This window comes from Grammomys surdaster, unplaced genomic scaffold, assembly GCF_004785775.1.
Source record: "Grammomys surdaster isolate TR1022 unplaced genomic scaffold, NIH_TR_1.0 133, whole genome shotgun sequence".
NCBI classification, from domain to species: Eukaryota; Metazoa; Chordata; class Mammalia; order Rodentia; family Muridae; genus Grammomys; species Grammomys surdaster.
Window position 1 is genome coordinate 13,389,654 of NW_021604591.1, and position 26,172 is coordinate 13,415,825.

Consider the following 26,172-nt stretch of genomic DNA (forward strand, 5'->3'; position numbering starts at 1 on the left):
CCTTGCGCCGCTCTCACGCTCTCACGTCAGTAGAGGGCGGAAGCGCAGACTACAGGATGCGGTTCCTGGTTGCGTTGCTCCTGCTGAGTGTCGCGGTGGCGAGTAAGGGTCCCCACCCCAGCCCATCTCACTGTCTCCCTTAGGTTCCCCATTCTTCATCTTGGTGGGTCGCCTCGGGGCTGGCGTCTTTCTTGCCCGACCCGACCCTCCTCTAGCCATCTCCACCCTTCCATTCGGCCGTCACCGCTAGGCTCTCAGAAGTCAAGCCCCCTTCTCTGCTCCCGGCCTTTTCTTCCGAGGACTTACTGCTTTTTCTGTTTCAGGAGCTCTGTCGTCCGCTCCTCAGCGACGCATCATCTCAGGTGAAGAGACTCCTCCGATTCCGTCTTCCACAGATAACGGCTCCACGTCCCTGCCTCCTGGGGTTAACCAGGGAAAGACTAACAGGCAGAACGATCAGAGGCAGAAGTCGGATAAAGAAGACCAGGACAATACGCTGGGGACGACTAAAGCAGCAGTTTCCAGTAAGGCGGAATCGGGTGAGCAGACCGATCTCAGTTTGGGTGATAACAAAAGGCAGCCTGAGACAGGTGCCAAGTCGGCGGAAACTGAGCAGCAGCTCTCACCAGTCGGCGCCAAACAGGAAAAGCCTCGTCAGAATCCCACAAAAGATTCAGGCAAGCCCACAGAAGGTGTTTCTGACAAGCCTCCAAAAGAGGGTTCTGACAAGCCCACAAAAGAGGATTCTGACAAGCCCACAAAAGAGGATTCTGACAACCCCCCAAAAGAGGGTTCTGACAAGCCCCCAAAAGAGGATTCTGACAACCCCACAAAAGATTCTGACAACCCCCCAAAAGAGGATTCTGAGAAGCCCTCAAAAGAGGATTCTGACAAGCCCCCAAAAGAGGATTCTGACAAGCCCCCAAAAGAGGGTCCTGACAAGCCCTCAAAAGAGGATTCTGACAACCCCCCAAAAGAGGGTTCTGACAACCCCCCAAAAGAGGATTCTCACAAGCCTCCAAAAGAGGATTCTGACAAGGCCACCTCCAAAATCTCCTCAGATACGGAGACTCCGAAGAATGACAAAGTCCAGCTAACTGAAAAAGGACAGAAATCAACACTTATTTCCAAAACTGAATCTGGGGAAAGACTGGCAGGGGACTCTGACTTCTCTTTAAAGCTGGAGAAAGGAGATAAGTCTTCAGAGCCTACAGAAGATGTGGAAACCAAGGAGATTGAAGAGGGTGATACTGAGCCAGAAGAAGGCTCACCACTTGAAGAAGAGAATGAAAAGGTGTTGGGCCCTTCCTCCAGTGAGAACCAAGAGGGGACACTTACAGATACTATGAAGGATGAGAAGGATGACCTTTATAAGGACAGTTCTGGAAACACCAGTGCAGAGAGCAGCCACTTCTTTGCATATCTGGTGACTGCTGCTGTTCTTGTTGCTGTCCTCTATATCGCTTACCACAACAAACGGAAGGTAAGAGGGGACTGGAATTTCCAGAACCCTGAGTTCTTTGTGCATGGGCAGCTATCTGTCACTCATCTGCCTATGGGCTCTGAGGGTTTTAAGATCATCTTCATTTTTCCTTAGACCCTGCTAGGGCTTACAAAACTGTACGTTTTGTAAATCATGTGTTTTCATCATGTGATCTGTTTCCTCTGAGTTCTGCTTGTAAGGTGCCAAGTTGGATGTGAATCATGACCTGACCTAATTGTAATCCCGTCCCATAAGATCATTCACAGCCTCTGTGAGCCTGACTTCTTGACATGTAGACCTCTCCCCTTTTCCATTCTTGAGATAGTTTACCATCTCTAGCTTCTATTCCACCTGTCTTCATCTGGAGGCAGGAAGAATATTGTCAGTGATGTAGTCTCTAGCACCAGAAGTATAAAGCACAAGGACGGCTCTTCTGCAACCAACAAGAGTTAAAGCAAACCTAGAGATATATAGATGTGCACGTCTTTGCAGTTAAAGTACAACCCATGAAAAAGCTTCAGAGACAACTCTGATGATAAAATTATTGTATTTCCTAATGAGCCATGAGATCTAGAAGACAATTTCAGTAACGACTTACTGAAGAGTTCGGTTTGTGATAGCCATTGGGCATATGGCTATAAAGAATGTGGGAAGAGTGTACATTCTTCATTTTACATCCAAATGTCCATGATGAGAGCAGTAAATTAGAGAAAAGTTGTTGAAACAATGTGTGGGAGCAAAGCATGTGTTTGTAGACAGGAAACAATCAGTAATTATTTCTTCCCTTAAATACCTGACCTAGAACTCTCTGGCAAAAGGACTGGCAGACCTTTAACTGTATCCTTACAATTAAATCATACAGATTTCCACAGGCCTCAGCCTCCATCTCTTAGTCGTACTAAGGTAGTACAAAGGATTTCATTGTAACCAAGCCCCTTTTAAAATCTTTACAATTTATTACTTTTGTGGTGCTGGAGGTTGAACTCTGGTTACCTGCATGCTAGATAGTTGTTCAACTATAGTGTTGTATCACATGCTTGATACAGCATTTGTCTGTTATGCACAAGGCCATGTTTGCACTCCAGCACTGAAAAGAAAGAGTGTGTGTGTGTGTGTGTGTGTGTGTGTGTGTGTGTGTAAAATTTAATTAGGCTTCTTTGTAGATCTAGGTAACTGCTTCTGATTTCAGGAACTGAAGTACATCATTACAGAGTCAAATGTTAATCTGTTTTCTTTGTCTTTCTCTCAGATTATTGCTTTTGCCCTGGAAGGAAAAAGATCCAAAGTCACTCGGAGGCCAAAGGCCAGTGACTACCAGCGTTTGAACCTAAAGGTAAGGAAGTAGAAGCCAGGTCTAGTAGGGATATGCAGCCTCAGGTGGGACAATTCTGGAGATGCTGCAGCCATTGTTCCTAGCCCTTGGAGACTGCAAATAGGACCATGCATACACTGCATATGTATCTAGAATGGTAGAGATAAATAGGCCTTTCAGTACTTTCACAGTTAACAGATAAACAGATCAGCCTGGAAATGTGATTCTGTTTATTTGTTTTCTTCCCACGTTTCCACTCAGAGGCAACACTAGCACCTGATAGTAATTCTATAAGCTTTTAAATACTCTTTTTTTCACTATGTCAGCTTTTGACACACAAATACTGTGATAAACACTGAACATTGTGATAAAAGCCAAATCTGATTCACTGAGTATGAGATAGAACCTATCGATCCTCATTTTGAGGGGATTACTAAAGGCTGCCAGACCACACTTTGGGCAGCAAAGCCTTAAATCACACTCCCTTAAAGCAGGTGAGACAGAACTACATAGGCCTTAAGTAAACCCACCGCGGCCTGGTCCTCCTGATTGTGGCCAGTCTGCCTCTGCCAGGAGAGGAGCCTTTTTTCCATCCAACAGTAGCAGGAGCCGAAGAAGGTTCTCCCCACAGGTAACTGTATAGTCAGTCATATTAGGTGGCTACAACAGGCACCTGCTCTCTTCTGTTAAGCAACAGGAAGGACAGAGACAAAGAACAGTTGATGAGTTGAGATGGGAATGGTTCCCAGACTTCCTACAGGGAACAGTTCACAGCAGTATAGAATAACCCAGCCAGCTCAGAACATGTGTCATGAATAGGTCAACCTCACAGTTAGCTCTAGCTCTGCTACTTTCCTTGATAATTGACTTTAACGATTTTTCCTCCTTAATTTTGTTTTAGTGGGAAGAAAGCAATACACATGAAAATTATTCAGAATAATATAGTAGAGTATAAAGTAGAAGCCAGTAATTCTATCTGCCTACCATCAAATGTGGTGTACCACATGTGTGCCTGGTGCCAGTAGAGGACAGAAGAGGTAGTTGGATCCCTAGAACTGAAGTTAAGGACAGTTGTGAACCACTATGTAGGTGCTGGGAAACAAACTCCACTCCTTTGCAAGAGCAGTGTGTGTTCTTAAGTGCTTAGCCATTTCTCCAGCTTACTTTATAAAAAAAAAAAAAATCACCCAATGAATTTCATTAGGGGTTGATCACAGAAGCATGGGTACCTTAGCAATGGCTACCCGACTGAAGAAAATACCTCTTACTCTCTTATCAGCAATTAGTTAGAGATAATCTCTCACTGTAGCTTAAGACTCATGATATTTGCTGGCTTACAATTCATAATCTTCCTACCTCTGCCTGAGTGCTGGGATTATAGATATGAGCCACCATATTAGCTAAATATATGACTTTCAGGTACATATCTTATTTCTAATTTACTTTAAAACTCACTAATGTGACTCATGCACTCTTATTAACTTTTATCATTTATTATTAACTGTTTCATGGTGGTGGATGAGTTTGTCTTATTAACATATTTCCCTGAGAAAGATGTGTGTTATCAACCAAATGTGTTGTTCTCATTTCAGCTTTGATTTTTATTTTATCTGCAAGAACCTTGTCCTCCCTGCTGATTTGTTTCCGAATCAAGAGAAATGGAAAGACTGTGACCTCTGGGGTTTGGTGGCAAGTCTGGGCTGGCAGAGATGGGATTGCTTCAGGTTTTGCACCTGCACTTTGATGACATTGTCCTCTGGTGATGTTTTATTTACTTTTGTGTTCCCTTTATGCTGATGTATTCCATCATCCTTTCTTCCTTGGAGTGCAAGTGGAGGGAGCGTGTGGAAACATGGCTGTGACCAAAGGAAGACCCCACCTTAGGCAGGCCACACAATGGACCATTGTCCCATAGCCTCTTTATCTTTGCAACTCTAGGGAGCAAACTGTATAGAGAGGTGCTTTCTAGACAAGATGTAGAAGATGGTTATGTGGAGTGCTGATGGGCAAAGACGGAGTTGAATATTTATTCTCTACAGGGGTCTCAGCTGCAAACCAGACTAGCATGTTAAAGAGTATTAAGTCTGATCCATCTGATAGTTGGTGTATTTCTCTGAAAGTTTGCACTCTAGTTATACTAGCATAAAAGAGACTTGAGGCTTCTGAAAGTAAAGTCTTTTTTAAAATATGGAGATGATCATTGAACTGGTGTGTTCTTGCACGCAGTCACCCCAGTAGGAACTTCCTGGAAAGGGGTAGGTTCATGCTTTGTGGAAGAAAACACATAGGAAGGATTTGGTATGCATGAAAGAGGTTTTCTACAAATTGAGGTTTGCCTTGATTGCCTGCAGAAGATAGATATTTAGAAACTAACTGCACTCTTCACACTCCTCCTTGCTGTTGAAGATGCCCAGGGAGTGAGTAAAATCTTTCCTATCCTGTCATATCTGGTCATGAAACTGTAAAAAACCAAGTAGGTTCCCTGAGATAACCGAAGATGTCTTGGCTTGTGCTGTGTTTTAAGTTTTATTCCAGTCTATTTGGTTACGCCTAAAGAGAGAAAAATCTCAGCTAATCTCAGGGATGTAGAGGGAATGAGAAGAGTCCTGTGCTGTTGGAGAAATCAGTCTAAAGAAGAAATGGTCTTGGAGTTCTTTCCCCATGCTGACTGCAGCATGTGCTTGAAGTTGAAGTTCGTATTCTTAGCATTCTAGAAATAAGGTCATTGCTACTATTTTCTCAACTGTCCACAAGTCTTCTATTACTATTTTCCAAGCCAAGAAGCCTTTTTCAGTCTCCTTCAGCTTTCTCTAAAACCTCTTTAGTTCCCCACTTCCATTTTCTCTTCCTCTTTAGACTTGTTTGTACACCTCTGAATGAACACCTTCCCTTATAGCCTGTATGCATGCCCATACCTGTCCTGTTTTAGTTAGTGTTGCTTCTATTACCTGCCGTCCTCTTCCTGACATTTACAGGTTTGCCTTGATCTGTTTTCTTCCTGTTTCTCAAGGTTACTCAGTTAATATCACCAAATTCAACAGTTCATTTTCACAGCTTATAACATTTGGTAATGATGGATGCTGGGGCTTATGATGTTGACATTTGGCGTGTCTCTTGTACATTGTCCTTTGCCTTATCTTACGGGGGTTGGGGGAGGGTGCCCAGGTCTTTATTGCTTTGTCTGTCTCAATAAATCCATCCATTCTGTATCCTTTCGGTGACTCTTATTTTGTTTGGCCTCCTTCCCAAGAACCCAGTTCTGCTATATGCTAAATAAGTCAGCCATACTGTCAGGTGACACAACCGGAGTTTCTCTCTTGTACCTATTACACTCCTCTATCTATCCTTCAGTTTCTTTAATCATCTGAAAACTCCATACTATAAACTAATAACATTTTTATCATCACAGAAGTCCAAATTGTTTTTTCTGTTTTTAAGAAATTATATCTCGGTATACTCTCCATTAATTTTCAGGAACCAGGTGAATTGACCTTACCAGTTTTGGAAACAGTGATCATTCCAGAATGTGCTCTTGTCTGAAGCTTCTGTCTGAAGTTATATTCTAGACTACAAATTCCTACTTGGCTTCACTGTCCGGCACTCTGTCTCTGCCTCTGCCCTCATCATGCCCTTTGTATTCCAGATTTTCTTTTCTTTTCTTTTCTTTTTTTGTTTTGGTTTGGTTTTTTTTCGAGACAGGGTTTCTCTGTGTAGCCCTGGCTTTCCTGGAACTCACTCTGTAGAGCAGGCTAGCCTTGAACTCTCGAACTCAGAAATCTGCCTGCCTCTGCCTCCCAAGTGCTGGGATTAAAGGCGTGTGCCACCACCACCTGGCTGTAGTTCAGATTTTCAAGGTTGCTGTATGGTTAGGCTGTTCCCCTCCTTTCAGCTTACCCAGGTCCTTGTGTTTGGAATATGCGTAGTGTTCCTTCCTAGATTCAACACACTTGATTAGCTTTTTCCATTCCACACTGATAGCTCTTACTGTCACCCTCATCTTGAAACTTCAGCGTGACATAGTTCTGATGTCCCGTGATCTCCCCCATGAAAACAAAGCTCTGAGAGATAGCCATTGCCATTGTTATATCAGCCAGGGACCTTAGGCATCAAATTTCCTATTGGAGGTGTAGCTGAAACTGGGGCTCACATAGCTCTTCCTGGCTACTGCTTGTTATGACCTTATACTTGTTGACTCTTGCTCTTGAAGGACAGGAAGGAAGGTTGATTTTTAGTAACAAAGACTGACAGTGAATGGACAGCCGCTTGAAGGATTGCCAGAGTCTACAAAGTCTCACCCTCTATGGGCTGCTGACAGAGTACAGTGGAATTTGTTTTCACTTGAGAAGTTGCACTGAAGAAAATGGCTCCCACCAAAGAAAAGTTACTTTTAGGACTTTTTGTTGTTGTTTTGTTTTTTTGAAGGTAGACTACTTGAAGCATATTTCCTAGAGTATGTGTGGATGGTAATGGTCCAGCTGAGGTATCTATACCACGGGCTGGACTGGCATGTAAGAAGTACGTGAAGCCTCAAGTAGCACTCCTGTAGACCTTTCTGAGCTTGCTCTGCTGCTCAGAGTTTGGCTGAAGGGCAATTTCTTAAGGGGAACCTGCTTGAGGTATAACTGTTAATACTTTGTTTTCCTGCTATGGATTATAGAAGCCAGTTCTGGACAACAACTAACAAAATGTGCTAACATGTTTTCCCCCAGAGCTCTGTGCCCTTCAGAATTCCCCTGGTAGTGATGCTCACTCTTGTTTCTTCAGGGCATGGTATACTTTGCACATATCTTGAGCCATTTGAATGCAGAGAAGGATGTGCCAGGCTCTGTGCCCTGTCAGATAGTTTCTCAAAACTGCTTACTAGGAAGATTCTGTTTGGCATTACCTTAAGAAAGCTGTAAAGAGTCATGCATGGTGATGCATGTCTTTAATCTCAGCACTCTGGAGGCAGAGGCAGAAGGATCTCTGAGTATGAGGCCAGCCTAGTCTAGAATACCAAGTTCAGGCAGTTAAATTTTGTCTCAAAACAAAACAAAGCAGTAAAGAGATGTTGAAATTTAAATACATCATGATGGCTCAGTTTGTTTAGTTCCCTGCTCAGATGTGACTCTTAAGTATTTTAGCTTAGAAACTGTAATTTGAACCTCAGCCTGCATAGCATAGCAAACTACCCATGAAGCTGGCCTCCTCACACTGTTAGGAATTTAATTCAGACTACCATGTTAAGTAAACAACTGAATGTTGAAATTATTTTCCTTGTCTTGTCATCCAGTTAGATTGCCACTGTTAGCCATGTTTTGTGTTTTCACCTTTTTTGTAACTTAACTGTAATGGCTTAATTTTATTTTTTTAAAGCTTACTGTGGTATAATAAGTATTTTTCAGTATATTTTACTGAGCTTCTGTAAATGGCATCACAGCATAGTTTCGTGTTATTGTTGAACAGAAATCAATAAATTTCAGATCTCAAAGCACTGAAATGTGTTAATACTATATTATTACAGATTAATACTATATTATTACAGATTAATATCGGTCCCTTTTAACACAAATGAAAGGTTCTAACTTTTATTCATCTTCCCATTTATCCGTAGAGATTGAGCGTCTCTACTCTGAAATCAGAGCAGGCTTTTTCAACTATAGCATGAACTCATGTGACAGGTCAGAATGCTCAGTTTCTCAGAATATTACCTAAGATGTTGTGTCTGATCTATACATATGGAACAAATGAATTTGTGGTTTAGTTCTAGGTCCCATTCCCCAAGTTATCTCATGTGTATGCAAATACTACAAAATCTGAAATAATTCTGACTACAAGCATTTTAGAAAACAGATATACTCAGGTTTTGGTTTGATTTGGTTTTTGAGACAGGTTTTCTCTGTGTAACAGAGCCCTGGCTGCCCTGGACTTACTTCATAGACCAGGCTGGCTTCAAATTCAGAGATCTGTCTGCCTCTGCCTTCTGAGTGCCGGGATTAAAGGCTTGTGCCACCACCACCTAGCCTAATAACTCAGTTTTAATATGTGCCAGCAACTACAAATGCCATCTCTAGGCTTTGTGCGCATCAGGCTTCCTGTTTGGGGCCTAGTGTCTCCACTCCCATTCTCTCGCTACCAGCCTGGCCATTCTCTAGTGAAGATCTCAGCTGGCTAGTGTGTGAGACATTTCATAGGTAGTGGTATCTTCTGATGCATCCTTGACTTGGAATGTTCCTTTAGCCCGATTCTATCAGGATAAAACTTAGAGCCGAGGGTTTCTTGGATCTGGCATTTGGAGAGAGTTGCTACTCCAAGCCCATACTAGTCCTCCTTTCCCCTTAACAGTACAGAGCAGCACAACACTAGAGTGGGGAGGAGCAAAAAGCTTCAGGGTAGGACTGGACCAACCTATTCCAGTAGCCAACACCCTCAGGGGTTCTGTGTGCCTGACCCTAGCTTGGAGTTGGATGTAGGAAAGGCATGGGAGCACTCTTCATGAGACATCAAGGCTACGTATCCCACACTAGGCCTTGAGTAGAAATGCAAGGTAAAGAACTCTTGACTTACAACAGTTATTAGAAACACAATGGTTTTTGTTTATCTGTGCAAGGAATTGCTGTAGGAGGACAGCACGAGAAGTTGGGGAGGTGCCGTTCCTCTCGCTCATCTCTGAACAGACTACATCTTCTTCTTTTGTGCCCTGACCTTTGAGCCAAGAGCCTGCAGATCTGAGTACAAGTTCCGTTTCAGGATGGCACTGCTGCACAGCAAGGCCCCTTGCAGAGCCCCGATCAGCCCACAGGTGAAGATGTCTTGGCCTAGGACGCAAAAGCAATGACCCATGAATGTCTACCCCCATGAGGATGGGAGTAACAAGGGTTCCTGTGTTCATCTCTCCATATCAAGGCCACCCTAAGAGAGACAGCTTCAGATAGAACCCAGAACGATAGCCAGCCAAGGCAGCCCAGCTCCTGGTATAGGCTTCTGGATGAGGACAAAAGACTATGCCAGGGAAGCCCAGATTCTGGCAAAGAGAGGCAGTGTACCTGTCAGGTAGAGGTTGGGGATGGGGGTTTGGGCTCTCATGGAAGCCATCGCATGAGGATGCAGACGAGCCAGGTCATGGTCAGCCCCATAGGTAGCTCCTCGGGGTGCAGCCAGATAGTACTGGTTGGTCAGTGGGGATCCTCCAGTCACACTCTCCACCTGAGGAGGCAAAGGGACAAGGCAAGGGTGAACAAGGGAATTTGCAAAGGCCTGATCCTTCCTTGGGACTCTTGTTACTTTGGGCTTTATTCTTGTACCAAAGACAAGACAGTTAAGGGATGTATTGTCGCCTCCAGCACTGTAAATGTCAGCCCGTACCTTGCCTTCCAGCTGTGGGAACAGTTTCATGATCACTGACATAGAGGCTTCCAGGAAGGCATTTTTGAGGGTTTCATAGTCAACACCTCGCTTGCCCTTTGGCTCCTCCTGCCACTCCTCGAACCATTCAAAGGCCATGGGCACCAGCACAGTCATTGTGGATCGGTCTGCAGGTATAAGGCCGTGTTATTGCTACTTGGCCCTGCCTTGCCCTACACCCAGCTTCCCTGGACCTCAAGCCCTACCTGGGAATCGGTCTTCCCAGGTTGGATCCTTGCTTGATGGGAAGGCGATGAAGAGAAGGGGAATGTGTTCTGGAGCCTTTTCCCTGGGCATAGAGACATAGCGCTCCATCCTGTGGATGAGGGAGGGGGCATGACTGCCAATCTCTGGGCCTTTTTCCTCAAAGCCACCAGCACTACCCAAATGATGGTTCATCTCCAGGGACTTCCCACAGGGGAGAAACCAGCACAGCTTTGGCTTTGGTATAGAAAGCCTTTCTAGGAGTCCATTGGAGACTGCACCTCCTCCCTCAACACACATCCTTCTTATTCCTAGAACAGTGTCAAGGGTAGAAGCAGGGTCTTGTGGGATGAGGCCCAGTGTTATCACTCTTCCCCACCCCCTCACATATCTTACGCTTTGTCCATGTCTGTGTCAAAATAAACATAGTAGTTGGTGGACTGAAGTTTCAGGTCCTGCTTGGTGCCTTTCAGACAGATGAAAATTGAGAGCATGCTCAATCCAGGCCTTACCATCGCCAGCTGCTTCTTCACATCTGCAGAGAGAGCCAGTGAGGATTGCTTTGCAGGAGTTATGAGCAGACAGCCAGTCCCGCCCAGGACAGCCTCAGGATGTTCCCTTTTCTGATCTGCAGCTTGATCTCAGCCGCCAGCTAGGACAGAGACCTGGCCATTTTTATTTTTATAGGATCCTGACAGGGACCTGCTCTTCCTGGCTATGTGAGATGTAGCCTCAGACTCCTTCCAACTCTGCCACCTCTGCTCCATGTCCCCTTAGACAGAGGTGCTGGTTTCCTGCTGATCCAGAGCAGAGCTAACTCACAGCACCACTGGACAATCAGGCCATTTCAACCTTCTTCTTTATACTTTTAGCTTTTTCTTTAATTATAGATATATATGGATAAAGCCTGTCAGGATGTGCAAGAAGCCAGAAGACAACTGTCTTCTTCCACTCTGGGGGTTTAGCAGCAAGGACGTTTTACACTCTGAGCTATCTCAGTGGCCCTTGTTTGTTGAGGCAGGGTCTCGTGTAGCCAAGAGTGACCTTGAATTTCTTGTCTTCCTGCTGCCACCTCCAGAGTGCTAGGATTATAGCCAAGTCCACTACAGTTGTCTTACCTGGTTCTAGGTAAACCTAGGGCTGATGTAAGCACTCTAACCAACTGAACTTCATCCCCAGCCTTTGTCTGTCCTTTAACTGAGGACAGGCTTTTGTTTCTCAGCCCAGAAGTACAAAGGAGACATTTGCACCTAACAAAACAGTCCTCAGAGCTCTGCCACTGCCTCGATGAAGAACTCCTCTTCCTCTCTAGTCCTAGGTTCCCCAGATATAAATGTTATGTTCCTAGTAACACAGACCAGAGATAGAAAGCTAGAGGGGTGCCCAAGAAGAGGGGAGCTCACCCAGGCTGGGCTTATCAGCTCCAGAGATGAAAGTTCAGAAGACCAGTCTTTTACCTGGCAGAGAGCGGACAGTCTCGGGCAACAAGTGCTGATAGGTATTGAACATTCCTGCATTGGAGATGACAACTGGGCAATAGATGTTCACCAGCTCTTGTCCCTTCTTCACACTGACACCTGCAGGCACAAGAATTTGGCTGAGCTTCTGTGAGCTCTGTGGAGACAAAAAAGGCCTACACCCTTCTGCATATCTCTCTCAAGGGCTAGGAATATAACTCAGTTGTATAGTGCTTGTCTAACGTGTTCTGGGTGTTAGGTTCCGTGCACCCCCTACCCACCATAAAACAAACAAAACCCAGGAAAGTGTGAAATGCATCTCTCAGAGCATTAGCTGTAGTCACGCCATGATGACATATTCCTGTAATCCTAGCATTTAGGATGTAGAAGCAGGATAATCAGGAATTCAAATTCACTAGCCTCAGCTAGAGAGTTTGAGGCTAGCCTGGACCACATGAAATCCTGCCTCAAAATATTAGTTCTGACTTTAGAGACACTATCAAGATGTCTCCTAGGATAGGCCCTATTTTCTCAGACCTAGAAGCTCCTCCAGCCAAAGCAGGCCCCAGGCACACTGCAGAGTCACTTAGCCCTTGCCTCAGACACCTCTGTGCTTACCTTCTCTAGCTCTTCTTACCCACCCATATGGACTTGCTTATCTTTAGCCATGTCCTGCCAGCCCCTCCTTCACTGCTGCCAAGTTCTACCTCCACAGTACTCCTCAGGTGACTAGACCTACTTGAAACACCAAAAGTTCTGCGATGTACTGTAGCCTGTGTGTCCAACCTCATCTGTTGCCACTCACAAAACCATTATGTCAAACCTGACCTTTTGTAAGAATTGGAGTTTGATTCTTTAATTTTGTGTGGGGGTAGGAGTACTACAACCTATGTATGAAGGTCAGAGGACAACTTGACAGTTCTCTCCTTCCACCATGTAGGCTGTGGTCATCAGGTTTAGTCACTAGAACATTTATCCACTGAGCTATCTCACCAGCTCAGATTCCAGCCTCTTACCTTGCATAAACAGGCTGGCTTCCACCCCAGCCCACTGACCCCACAGCTCAGTGCAGATCTCTTACCACACGCTCTCCCAGCTGAGTCCAGCAACACACTCTGTACAGTGGCCCTGGTGAGGACAGCGCCCCCTGCCCGCTGGATCAAAGGGATGGTATGGAAGGCGATCTCACTGGAACCCCCTCGAGGGTAATATGCCCCTTGTATGTAGTGGTCAACCAGCAGAGCGTGCAAGGAAAAGGTGGTATGGCTGGGGGTTACGCCTACAGAATGAAGACGGAAAGAAAAGATGAGCAAGAGTGGTCACTTGGCACCATTCTGGAAAAAACGGGGCTTCCTGTGAAGCACCACATGGGTCCATCCTAGGATCCAAATGCCCCTGAAGGCCCAGGGTAGCTAGTGAGCTTAGTGGAATATAAATATACTCCCTGAAAACCATTATGCTTCTAAAACCAAGGAAGTCACTGACACTGTTGGCTAAAGAGAAAAATCGACCTTAAGCAGTGTGATAATACCTGGCTACAATCTCAACACTCAGAAGCTAAACCAGAAAGATCGTTGATGTAAAGCCATACTAGGCTATAGAGAGATCCAGACTAGCCTGAACAAAGTCAGAACTTGTCCTGGAGGTGTGGGGGTAAGGGAGAAAATGCACTTGGGTGGGCTCAGTTAGCCGATGCTTTCCTAACATGCATGAAAGCCTGATTTGATCTCCAGCACCACATACACTAGACATGGTGGCACATACCTGTAATCCTAGCACTAGGAAGGTGGAGGCAGAAGGATCAGGAATTTAAGGGCATCCTCAACTACAAGAGTTCAAAGCTTGCCTGGAAGACCTTGTTTTCAAAAAGGAGGAGGAAAAACAAAATTTTGAGGGGGAGAAGAAGAAGAGATAAAAGGGAGAAGAAAAAAAAGATATATTCCAGAAAGTAAGTAAAAAATTATTTGGTAGAAATTATTACAGAAACTTATCCACAAACTCCTGCAGGCCTGGGATCTATTCTGGCTTGTTTCCGCTAGGCAGTAGGAAAAGAAAGACCAAAGCTGGGAGAGCAGCAACTTAGGAAAGCCTGGGCTGACAGCCACCCACCGTAAGTGGGGAAGATGTAGCTGAGCACAGCCTGGAGCTCACGGGAAGCCCCAAGCTGCTGCAGGACTTCGGCCAGGCTCTGCGTAGACGCTCGGCAGAATGGAGAGAAACGAGTCAGCAGCCCAAACTTGTTGAGGAGCTGAGTCAAGGGCAATGGGAGGAACTTGAGTAGGATGGCATGAGAGACTCCATTGGCCACCACCTGGGGGAAAAAAAGGTAGAGTGCGTCTCAGCTCTGGAGCGCTGCAGCCTAGTCACCACTGCAGCCAGCACTGACTCAGGCCCGCAGCACTTACTCAGAATTTTTGGACTTGAAAAAATTTAATCCAGGCAGGTATGGTGGCTCAGGCCTGTGACCCCAACAATTGAAATGCTACAGCAGGAGGATTGCCATAAGTTCAAGGGCAACCAGAGCTATACACTGACATACAAGCCAGGACTATATAGCAAGACTGTCTCCCTCACCACAAAACAATAACAACAAAATGGGCCCTAAGCTTTTCTCATTCTTTACACTCAAATGAGACTTTTTGCTCTTCCATTTACTGCTCCAAAAAGTATTGTTTTCATATATATATGTATATGTGTATATTCATATATATATATGAATATATCCAAACATTCAGGAACTCCTGATTCTGCTTCTACCTCCCCAATGCTGGGATTATAAGCTACACCATCATATCCAGTTTATGGGGTGCTTGGCATCAAATTCAGAGTCGTATGTGCTAAGCCTGAGCCCCAGCCCCAGCATTCAGATTCCTTTCAAACATCTCAGTTCAGAAACCAGGTGTGATTTCTGTTGAGTTCCAGACCAGCCAGAGCAGCATTGTAATACTCTACTTCAAATACACAAAACAACAAGTCTGGCTCATCTCAGAGGACATCCAAGTTCCTCAAAGCCTGACTTACCAAGGGTACCATCTAGAGGCCAGAGTGAAGGTAGCAGCTGGGGAGCCAGGCAGGGCACAGACATACACAAGTGTACACTGGAACCAGGACAGACATGACTATCTAGTCCTTCTTGCCACTCCAACTCAACCCTCTTTCCTACCCCACCAGTTACTTCTCTAATGAAAAGGCCAGTTTTGTTGGAAATAAACTACGGATGCTGATCATGATGCATGCTACCTTAACCAACTCCATGTACTTGTCAATGACAGCTTCTTCCTTGGGGAACTTCTCCTTAAGGCCCTGGATGTATTCTTTCCTCCCACTGTACATGGGGAACTCCTTTCGGCCATTAGGCCCTTCTAGTATCATCAAGTCAAAAGGGGAGGCCATGGGGGCCCAGTCCAGTTGTCCTTCCGTGATCTGGTCCAAGATAAAACGGCCAATGTTGCCCTCCCGCATGCGTCCAATATAATGAATTCCTGTTGGGAGGTGCAAAGAAAAGGAGATAAAGAGATAAGGGAAGTGGGCCATGGAAATATGCCAAGTAAGGAAGAGGTTGTCCTGTTTGGCTATGTTCATGGCCACAGAGGGCTACCCATCCTTTCTATAGGAAACAAACCAGAACACATACCACCCAATGCTTGTCCAATAACTAGGCCATCAGTCTTCCTTCCTCAGGAGGTGTCCAGAGGAAGTTGGGACCTCCAAAACCTCGAAATGCCCCCATATCACTCAAAAGTGCATGTTCCTAGTCACCTAAAGACAACCCTCGCTCCCAACCCTTTTCCACACAAGCCTTACCAGTGTCAAATTCAAGGCCATTTTCCCCAAAGGTATGACAACAGCCGCCCGCCTTGGTATGTTGTTCCAGCACAAGGACTCTCTTGCCAGCTTTAGCTAGAATCACAGCTGAGGCCAGTCCCCCAATGCCGCTGCCAATCACTACTGCATCCAGCTTCTCTGGTACTCTGCTGACTGAGAAAGCTGTAGAAGGGAGAAGACGGAGGGTGGGCTTCTTAGACAAGAGCAGGAAAGTGAAGTCAGAAGCCTGAGGGTACTTCTCTAGCTTGTATTCTGTCCGCTGTCTCTAAGGCAGCTGGGCATAGCGATGTACTCCTGTGATCCCAGCACTTCAAAGGTAGACTAGGAGTCCAAGATCCTCCCCCGGGAGGCCAGCCTGGGCTCATTAGACCCAGTCTCAAAACAGAGGGAAGAGAGACAGACCTCCCCTCTAGTGTAGTTTACTCTTGACTAAAATATCTCTAAACATTCTACTAGGGAATACATTGGACCAGGCAGGCAGATTAAACAGCAATGAGTCTTAACCCCTACTATGTACCTGAGGGATCTGATACCTTTCAAGGAAAGTAGGAATCAGCTAACTACTATAGAACAAAACCATAAAGATGGCAACAGTACAGGTCTGTAACCTCAGTCCAGATGCTTCTGTGAATACAAGCAAGCAAAGAAAAGATGGCAATATGGCACAGGGTGGGGGCTGGGAGTGCTGGTGCTTCAGGGAACCGGGCTTCTTTGGAAGAAGCAAAGGTCTATGAATGCCAATGGAGGTGGGGCAGGCAGAGCTGCTCAGAAGCTCTGAGAAGTCACAGTACCAGCCTCAGAAAAGGAGGAAGGCTGGTGTGCCAGGACACCTAGCAGAACCAAACTGGAATGCACGATCAACACAAGACCCGATTTTTGTCATTTTCTCCCAGTCTCTTTTTTCCTTTTCTCCTTTATTTACTTATTTTCATTGATTTATTGACTTGGGTTTTTTAGAGACATGGTTTCACTATATATGTAGCCCTAACTGGGCTGGAATTCCCTATGTAGAGATCCACCTGCCTCTTCCTCCCCAGCACTGAGATCATAGGAATGTGCCACTATGTCCAGTAAACCTTCTCATTAAAATTCATTGCCCAACTGGGCAGTGGTGGCACATGCCTTTAATCCCAGCACTTGGGAGGCAGATGCAGGTGGATTTCTGAGTTTGATGCCAGCCTTGTCTACAGAGTGAATTCCAGGACAGCCAGGGCTACACAGAGAAACCCTGTCTTGAAAAACAAACAAAACAAAACAAAACCAAAATCATTGCCCAAGGCTGAGTGTAGGGGTTCACAGCTTTAGTCTCAGCACTCAGGAGGCAGAGGTGGGAGGATCTCAGTGAGTTCCAGGCCAGCCTGGTCTATATCAGCAATAGCAAGTTCCAGGACATCCAGAACTATAGAAAGAGACACTGTCTTAAACAACTAAAAAATAATTTAAAAAAAATCACCATCCAAGCCATGGTGGTTCACATCTGTAACCATCTGTACTCTCTTGCTGATGGTGGTTGGAGTGAATTTGAGGCACCCTTGGCCTACATAGCAAGTTATAAACTAGCCTGGGCTACAAGTATGAGACCTGCCTCTCCCCCAATCCACAACTAATAACAATAATAAAATAACTGGGTGTATTACCCTTAGGAAGTCGAGGCACAAGGATCAGGAGTTCAAAGTCAATCACCAATAAATAGTGCAGTTGAGGCTAGACAAGGCTAGGCTAAAATTTACAAGTCAGAGGCTCCTGGAGGTTAAAGAGGTGATCTTTGTTTGATTTTTGAAAGTTTTGCATTTGGGGGTTTTGGTTGTTTGGGGGTTTGTTGTGTGTGTTCAGACAGGGTCTCATTGGTCCAGACTGGAATTAAATTGTTGCACCACTATGCCCAGCTCCAACACTTCCTTAAGATGGTGAAAGCCAGGCACGTTGGCGTATGCTTGTAATCTCATCATGCTGCAGATGACTGAAGAAGAAGAGGACTGCTTCAGGTTTCAGCCTGGGCTGCAAAGTGAGTTAGAAGCCAGCTCCAGTACAAAAGTGAGATCTGTCTCAAAAACGCAAACTGTGGAAGCGCTCTACAAGTGTTTTAAAGATGGCGGGTTGACTGGAGAGTGGAGTTCTTCTCTCTAACCAGTAGTGAAATTACGAAGTTTTAAAATCAAGCGTCAATCCTATGAACTGGGACTACATTTTGCCTGTCAAACTGCTTGTTGGGAAAACTTTCTGTGCTGCTTCCCTACGTCCCCGAGCACACACAGAAGTATAGGAAAAAATTGGCTCCAGATCCAAGTAGGGGAAAGGTCTCTTATTCTTGGTAAGCCGTGAGCTGAACAGATTCCAACTGGCAGGGCTGGAACTGGCTGTCCCAATATCTTGGGTGCCAGGGGTAATGCCCTCCCCTCATCCAAACCTTCACTTCAGAACCAAAGAACACTAAAACATGGAACCTCCGTGTGCAAGTAAGTTTTCCCAGCACTTTACTAATTGAGGAGACAGAGGCCCATGCCCTGCATGAGCAGAAGGCCTGAGAGCAGTCCTGAAACCCACAATCCCTCCAGCTGACCTTGTTTGAGAACTTTCTTCCTAGCCTCCTTGTCGGTCACCAGGGGTTCAGGGGGCCGCTTGACATCCTCCGCGAAGGGGTTCGGGGAACTTCGAGCGAAAAGGCTCACATAAACCCTGTGGAGAACCACCAGCAGCAGCACGGCCAGTAGCAGAGCAGTGATCCACATCTTGCCGCCAGGACTCGGAAGATCGCGTCCTTTCCCTCTGAGCTCGGCTTTTATAGCTGAGGCTCCGCCCCTCTAGTTTGTCCTCATAGAAATACCAGACAAGGAAGGGTCGAGGCATTTTGACTCACGCCCGCGCAAAACTGATGAAGATTGTCCACCCTGCATCTCCGTATGACCTTTGCGGTGCAGGATTTCAATTGCCTCATGGGAAATGTAGTTCTAGCGCGAGACAGCCAACACTGCACGCCTGCGCGATGAGGGGGATGTGTGACACCCTCCCACCCCCCACCGGAACGCTGGGGACGCGTCCGGTGAGCCCGTGGTGGGGGTGGGGGGTGAAGGAGGTGAAGGTGAGGGGGACGATGTGGGGTGGAAGTGGTCACCGCGGGGCCACAGAAGGCTGAAAGTTGCAGGTCTGAGAGAGATCCGGTCTGGGAGGCAGAGAAGACCTGGGTCTCTGGAGCCTGCTCTGCGATGGATTTGCTGAAACCTCGGAGGCAATTCATTGCTTTTCTTCCCTCTCCTCTTCCAAGCAGTGAGAAAGTTTCTGTCCCCACACAGCCTCTGTCTGGGTATCTCGATGAGTTGAGACCTTGTTGAGACCTGCACAGGAGCTCCCCTGAACCTGTGTCACTCACTGCCCCAAAACTGGCAGCCGCACACGGGTCCCCGACGTTACCCCTAGCTGGATCCCCTAATCTTAACCACTCTATCGGTGTCTCAAAGTACAGAGCTACCTAAGAACAAGTCTCAAGAAAGACTAAGTCAAGGACCATCTTAACTATGTGTGCATTTGCATGTAAGGACGTAGCAGTTTCCAAATCAGCTTTTCAGAGGGTTTAAGCTCCAGCAGACGGTCTAGATATCCTACCGTCTTAATGTTGCCCTTTGAGGAAAGTAGGTCTGAAATACAGACTTGACTTAAGTGGGATTTGTTTGTTTAGGAGGCCCATTTCCTCGAGTACCCACTATCAGGAGGAATGACTTCATTGAGTATTTTGTCCTTATTACAGGCCCCAGCAGTGCTCCAGTCTGGTATGTAAAGCTGGTCATGCTTCTGTGCCACTTGGTTCGTTTTCCACTCAGTAACAGGAAGGCCTTCCCGAGACTTTGTCATACCTACCTGTTACACTGCCAGGTTAGCTGGTGTGTGTGTGTGTGTGTGTGTGTGTGTGTGTGTGTCTTATCCTATGTTGTCATTCAGGCCAAAATGGAAGGAAAGGGAAAGAGAGGTAGATGCTGAGGTTCCAGGGGGAGCTAGTTCCTGGGGTGCTGCAGGTATATTACCACCGTCCTTCCTAGATCACAGCCAGCCAGGTGTCCAGCCCAAAAGCTTGTTTGTTACTGGCAGTCAGTCCTTGGGGAATGGAATATTCCCTTAGTGGAGGACTGACTCTGTGGACAGGCTGACTTAGTCCTCTGAGTCTGGGAAGTATGATTGTCAGTGTGTAAGAACCATCCACTCACATTTTCCCCCTCAGTATTAGGGACTGAGCCTTATTGCCTGCCACTAAGCTGCAATCCCAGCCTTTCCACACTGACTCTTTGGTGTGTGGGTGTGAGTATGCATGCCCATGTAGGAACAGAAAGACCAGGGGGACTGTAAATTGCCCTGTTCTGTTACTCTGTGCCTTACACCTTTGAAGTTGGGTCTCTGACTGAATGTGGAACTAGGCCCAGTGACCAGCAATCCTTTTATCTTCATTTACCAGAACACTAGGGAGCCAAACCCACGTCTTTACCCTGAAGCAAGCTCTCATGCCCACTGAGTCATCTTCCCAGGCCCCTTGTGGTTTGTTTTTTTATTTTTATTTGTTGGGGGTGGGGGTGAATGGAGCAGTGTGTGCCATGGTGCATGTGTGGTGGTCAGGAGACAATTGCTTCTTTCCTTCTACCAGTCTCCTAGGTTCCCCCTAGGGACTGAACTCAGGTCATCAGGCTTGCCAGCAAGCACCTTGACCCACTGAGCCATTTCACCTGCCTTTGTTTTGTTTTTTTATTGATACAAAGTCTTGCTATGTAGTCTCAGCTAGCCTGGAACTCTATGTAGATCAGGCTGCCCTCAATTGTACAGTGATTCTCCTGCCTCTGCTTCCAGATTTCTAGAAATCTAGGCATGGGCATACATTCATGGGGGTGCACACCACCATGGTGAGGATGATCTCTGGTTTTTGTTTTTTTCTAGTTGTGGGGATTGGACCCGGACATCACATGTGGTAAGCAATAGCTTTACCTCGGATCTGTATCCCAGCCTTGTGTTTGGTTTTGACTCTGACACATCAATCCTCCCCCTAAGACCTAGAGACTCTTGTTCATGAGAAGGCTGTCTCCTCGTGACACAGACTTTTGATGTGATCGGATCTTTGTCCGGCTCTTTTCCTGAGGCAGGCATCATGAGATGAAAGAGCAGGGCTAGAGTGCCTAGCTTTTGTCTCCATCCTTGAGAAGTAGAAGCACGCCTCAGCTACATGGCAAGTGTGAGGCCAGAGTGAACATCTATAATACCTTTTCTGTATATCTGTGTCCTTATTGAGAAAGGGGGAGGGAGAGGGGAAGAGGTCCTCATCCGTTAAGAACATTTGTTGCCCTTGCAGAGGACCAGGAGTTGGCTCTCAGCACTTACATGGCAGCTCACAACCATCTGTAACATCCAGCTTCAGGGGCTCCAATACCTTATGGACATCTGCACATACATGGCAGACACACTCATACACATGAATACATGAAAAAAAATACATTTTTAGAATATTGGGTGTGGTAACACATCCTTGTAATCCCAGCATCAGGAAAGTAGATACAGGCAGCTCTCTAAAGCGCATTGGCTGGCCATCCCAGAGTGCTCATTTGGTTCCAGGCAAATAAGAGAGATCCTGTCTCAAAAAATTAAGGTTAACAGAGCCTGAGGGACAACAGTTAAGGTTGTCCTCTTTGCCCATTCTCACAAACGTGTACACTTGCACACATATGAACCTTGAACATACATACACGAGCTGATCTGGAGGGGTAGCTCAGTGGTAGAATATTCATCTGGCATGCATGAAGATCTGAATTTGATCCCCAACACCAGCACTGCACCATAATTGCACGCACATTGCTGCCCACAGTTTCTCACACACAGAGAGAGCTGACCAGTTTGGCTTGGCCAGGTTAGGACATCATCTTGCATTTTGAGTTTTTCCATCATTCTAGGAAACAGATCCAATATTGTAGGCCCACAGCTCCACCTGTGTCTAGGATCTGAAAAAAAACAGTACAGCCACCAGTCAGTCTTACCTCCAATAAGCCAGCTAGGTCATAGTGATGTCATGGCCAGAAACAGAACCCACTTGTTAAAACAGTGCCACTGTTTTCTAGACACTGACAATCCACCCCACCACCAGTCCTCTGTAGGGTCCCTCCAGTCCTACAGTGTGTGCAGTAAATAGTAAACATCTGGCTAAGTATCTTGTTTATTTAGAATTAATTCACAGTTGCTTAAAGATTTTAAAAGTTTTTTCCCTCTGGTTCAGAGAGAGGCATGACTGAATGATGAAGCCAGTCCCCCCTACCCTGTTTCTGTTTTTCCAGAGTGAGGCTCTACGGCTCCCAGGGGCTCCTTTCAGGACTCATAGAAACCTTCTGCACCTTGGTGATGGCACAAAGGGACTGTTTTCTTACTTAATGACTGCCAAGAAGGAAGGTGAAGGTAGACCGCTTGTCTCTCCTGGTGGCTTCGAGCCTCAGACCGTGGCATCGAACCCCTTTCAGAGCCCGAGGACAAGGCTCACCTGAACTAGTGATCAGAGTCATGAGTAAAACATCTTGCTCTTTCCTTACTGAGAAAGACTTTCAAGATGGACAGGTGAGTGCTCCTACTTGTGAAAGAAGGTTCTGGCTTGGAGATATACTGTTAATGAGACAGAGACTGTGCAATTTTAGAAATATTGAGGGGAAACGATCTTTGTTGTAGGCAATTCTGGGCTGAAGGTAGAGTTCAGCAGTAAACCATTGGCTACAGGTTCCATCTCCATGAGAGACAGACAGACAGACAGACAGAGAACAGAGACAGGAGGGTCTAGGCCATCATGGTGGGACACCTGTGAGCCTAACACTTGGGAGGTAGAGACAGCAGGGTGTGGACTTCAAGCTCACCCTCAGCCACAAGTCAGCCTGAGCTACAGAGACCCTGCTTAAAACAGAAGCGGCTGTCCCCCTGCAGGTGGGACCTTGTTTTCTGAGCAGCTCACAGAACCTTGATTCCTTTTGCTGGGGCTGGGGAAGGAGAGAGCATCTGAATTCCCTAATGTCAGTATGGCATGGACTCATCAATCAACATCCTGTCCTCTTCCCTGTCTACCACTGGCTTTGGCAGACTGTCTTTCTTAGCTGTCTGTTGCTGTGATAAACACCATGACCAACAGCAGCTTGGGGAGGAAAGGGTTTATTTCACTCATAGCTTACAGTCTATTACTGGGGGAACTTAGAGAAGGAATCTGGAGGCAGGAGCTGAAACAGAACCATGGAGGGGGAGGGGTGCTGCTTACTGATTAGCTCCTCAGGCTCACACTCAGCCTGCTTCCTTATATCTCCCCGTACCCCTGACAAGCACTGCCCACGGTGGCTGCCCCCCCATCAGTTGGTAGTCAAGAGCATTTCAGCCAGGCAGGGTGGCATATATACTTAATCCCAGCACTCAGAAGCCAGAGACAGGCAGAGATCTCCATGAGTTCAAGGCCACCTGGGTCTACATAGTGAATTCTAGTCCAGCCAGGGATACAAAGTGAGATTCTGTCTCAAAAGAACAACAAAAACAACAGCCTTGTCTAAAGGTCAGTACGACAGAGGCATCTTCTCAGGGGAGGGTCCCTCTTCACAGATGGCTCTATTTTATGTCACGTTGACTAACAACTAGGCAGCGTACTGGCCACCACCCTGAGGGCTCCTGTTCTGCACAGTCACAGTGTATGTCCACGTGAGCCCGGCAGTCAGTCCTACATCCTGGACCTTCCCCTTCGTCTTGCTGGCCAGAAATGGGATTCCAGAGCCAGAATTCAGACAAAGCATTTCTGGGGTCTCCAGGGAGATCATGCTCAGAAAAGAACAAACTGTTCTTTCTCCTAAAAGGAAGTCTCTAGAAGGGGACTGAAGTGTAGACAGAGAAGAATGTAGTGTTCTTTATATATAACGTCAGGAATTACCAAATATTACTGAGAGAATTTCAATAAAAAAGTATAGCTGTATCTTGTATCTCGTACTGTGCTGTTGCCTATGGAGAACATCAAAGGCATGTCTCTATGTTGCCTTTTGCAGGGAAACTTGGGTTGCATGCAAGGGCTTTGGAGTCTTAGAGACGGAGCTAGAGAGACACTGGCTGTTCTTCTAGAGGACCCGTGGCACACGGCTCATAAGCACCTATAACTGCAGCTCCAGGGGACCCAAAGCCCTTTCTGCCCTCTGCAGGCTGAACACACATGCCATAAACTCACACAGATATACACACCGAATTTTAAAAATCCGGGTGTGGTGGCGTACCCCTTTAATCCCAGTACTTGGAAGGCAGAGACAAGTGGATCTCTGTGAGTGAGTCAGAAGCCAGCCTGATTAACTTAATAAGTTCCCTGCCAGCCAGGCAGCCTCGTTAGACCCTGCCTCAAAATAAAATATGGAGCTGGAGAGGTGGTTCAGTGGCTAAGAGCACATGCTTCTTAGCCGGGCAGTGGTGGCGCATGCCTTTAATCCCAGCACTGGGAGGCAGGCGGATTTCTGAGTTCGAGGCTAGCCTGGTCTACAGAGTAAGTTCCAGGACAGCCAGGACTTATACAGAGAAACCCTGTCTCGAAAAACCAAAAAAGAAAAAAAAAAAATAGAGCACATGCTTCTCTTGTAGAGGATCCAGGTTCAGTCCCGGTACCACATGGTGGGTCACAACCACCTGTAGTTCCAGTAACCGGGCGTCTGATGCCTTCTGCCTCTGACGGTACCAGGGATGCGTGATGCTTGAGTATGAATTTTGTAGGTGACAAAGTCTGTTGCAAGGTGAAAGGTTAGCTACATCAGCATCTGGTGACTTGAATCCTTTGACCCTTCTAATCAAAAATAATTTTTTATCCTGTTTTTTGACCTTTGATAGTCTGACTATTAAAACATTACCTCAGAATAGTTCATATGCCATTTATTTATATGTATCAATCAGGTTTCTCTAGAGAACAGAACTGATAGAATGAACACACACACACACACACACATACAGATTTATTAGAGTGGCTTACAGGGTGTGTTCCAGCTAGTCCATCTGAAAGTCCAAGAATGCAGTAGTTGTTCAGTCCATGAGGCTAGAGTCTCTGCTGGTCTTCAGTATATACCAGAATCAGGAAACAGGCTCTAGTGGGAGTGAGGACAAGCAGGCAGGGCTAAAGCTTCCTTCCTCACAATTTTTCTTTAGGCTGCCAGTAGAGGTGTGGGCCAGGTTTAAAGTGGTCTTCCCATTTCAAATGATCCAGTCAGGAAAAGCCCTCACGGGTGTGTGCATCCAGCCGCTCAGCTTTTACTTAATCCCAGATGTAATTAAGTTGACAACCAAAAATTGTCATCATAGCGTGGTTTTAAAAAATACTTGGGGCTAGAAAGATTGCTCAGCAGTTAAGAGAACTTGCTGCACTTCCAGAGGAACCAAGTTCACTTCCGAGAACCCACGTCAGAGGACTGTGACCAAGAGATCTGTTCCCTTTCCTTGAGCGCCTGCACACACATGACAGACTTGGATACACAGACACACAGACACACACACATGCACATGAAAGTAAGGGAAGTTTTAAAGATAATAACGTGCTTTTGAGCTAGGGAGCAGGGTTAAGAGCCGTGCAACATGAGGACATGAGTTTGGATCCCCAGAACCCATGTAAAGCCAGACATGGTGGCCTGTGCCTGCAATCCCTACAGTGAAATGGGAGGTGGAGATGAGAATCCCCTGAAGTGCCCGCTAACCTGGCTAGAGACCGTGCCTTAAAGCCAAAAGCCAGATGGGGAGTGAGGAGAGGTACTTGAGGTTGGATTCTGACAGGCACACATGTACCTACATATACCTCACATTTGAAATTCTTTAAAATGATACTTCCTTTTGTGTAAATCAGGCATTGCCTGTAGACTTTTTGTGGTGGGTTGTTGTTGTTGTTGTTTGGGGTGTGTGTGTGTGTGTGTGTGTGTGTGTGTGTGTGTGTGTGTTAGGCCAATCTTGCTTTGTAGCCTAGGCTGGTCCCCTAAAGCAGCATCCTCCCATCTCAGCCTCCTGAGTGCTCAGATGGTAAGGTGGCTTACCAGTCCAGCTTGGCTGGTTGGTTGGTTTGTGGATATGGTTGGTTGATTTTTTGAGACAAAAATCCCTCATGTGTGTTTTTCACATTTATTTTATTAATCCTTCAAGAATTGTGTACATGTATACAATATATTTGATCATATTTGCCCCCTACTTCTGCCCCTAAGTCTTTCCAGAAACACCCCTGGCCCCTCCTAAACTCATGACCTCCCTTTCATTTAGAAAATAACCACCCAGCAAGTCCAGTGTGTGCTGCTCCAGTGTTTGTGGGTGTACAGAGAGCAGATGGGGCGTGCGGATCTGCTGGGGCCCACACACGGTAGAGAAAACTCTCTCTCCCTCTCTGTCATGTGGGCTTTTGGTTTATTGTTGTTTTTAACTTACTGGTTTATACAATTTTTTTCCCTACCATGTTAGGAGGATTAGCCCACATCTATGGTGTGATGTGAGTGGGATCGGTCACACCTCTGCCTGTGATGTGAGTGGGG

The 26,172-nt window shown here is 46.2% G+C and overlaps 3 protein-coding genes across 6 annotated transcripts in view; 2 read left to right on the top strand and 1 right to left on the bottom strand.

The window, feature by feature from the left end:
* On the top strand, window positions 1–6,006 carry Tgoln2 (trans-golgi network protein 2). Its single transcript, XM_028762465.1, has 4 exons — window positions 1–102; window positions 324–1,483; window positions 2,733–2,816; window positions 4,388–6,006. The coding sequence occupies exons 1-4, from the start codon at window positions 57–59 to the stop codon at window positions 4,391–4,393; spliced, it is 1,296 nt and encodes a 431-aa protein (XP_028618298.1). The 5' UTR covers window positions 1–56; the 3' UTR covers window positions 4,394–6,006.
* Window positions 6,007–8,348: 2,342 nt separating this feature from the next.
* Window positions 8,349–18,424, bottom strand: Retsat (retinol saturase). Its single transcript, XM_028762347.1, has 11 exons — window positions 18,225–18,424; window positions 15,644–15,826; window positions 15,080–15,321; window positions 13,949–14,150; window positions 12,921–13,118; window positions 11,840–11,959; window positions 10,779–10,917; window positions 10,385–10,494; window positions 10,140–10,306; window positions 9,821–9,980; window positions 8,349–9,592 (listed from the first exon to the last, which is right to left on the bottom strand). Exons 1-11 carry the CDS (start codon window positions 18,391–18,393, stop codon window positions 9,453–9,455), a joined length of 1,830 nt encoding a protein of 609 aa, XP_028618180.1. The 5' UTR covers window positions 18,394–18,424; the 3' UTR covers window positions 8,349–9,452.
* A 182-nt stretch (window positions 18,425–18,606) lies between these two features.
* Elmod3 (ELMO domain containing 3) overlaps window positions 18,607–26,172 on the top strand; it is a 35,094-nt gene continuing 27,528 nt past the window's right edge. The window contains exons 1-4 of one of the 4 annotated variants that reach the window (XM_028762450.1): window positions 19,462–19,531; window positions 20,106–20,185; window positions 20,579–20,609; window positions 21,961–22,234. In XM_028762450.1, coding sequence (XP_028618283.1) covers window positions 22,181–22,234 — 54 coding nt within the window. In that variant the 5' untranslated portion in view covers window positions 19,462–19,531; window positions 20,106–20,185; window positions 20,579–20,609; window positions 21,961–22,180. Of the gene's footprint in view, window positions 18,705–19,404; window positions 19,429–19,454; window positions 19,532–20,105; window positions 20,186–20,578; window positions 20,610–21,960; window positions 22,235–26,172 lie in introns of those variants that run through there. The other 3 variants (XM_028762449.1, XM_028762448.1, XM_028762446.1) reach the window with 3 other exon arrangements.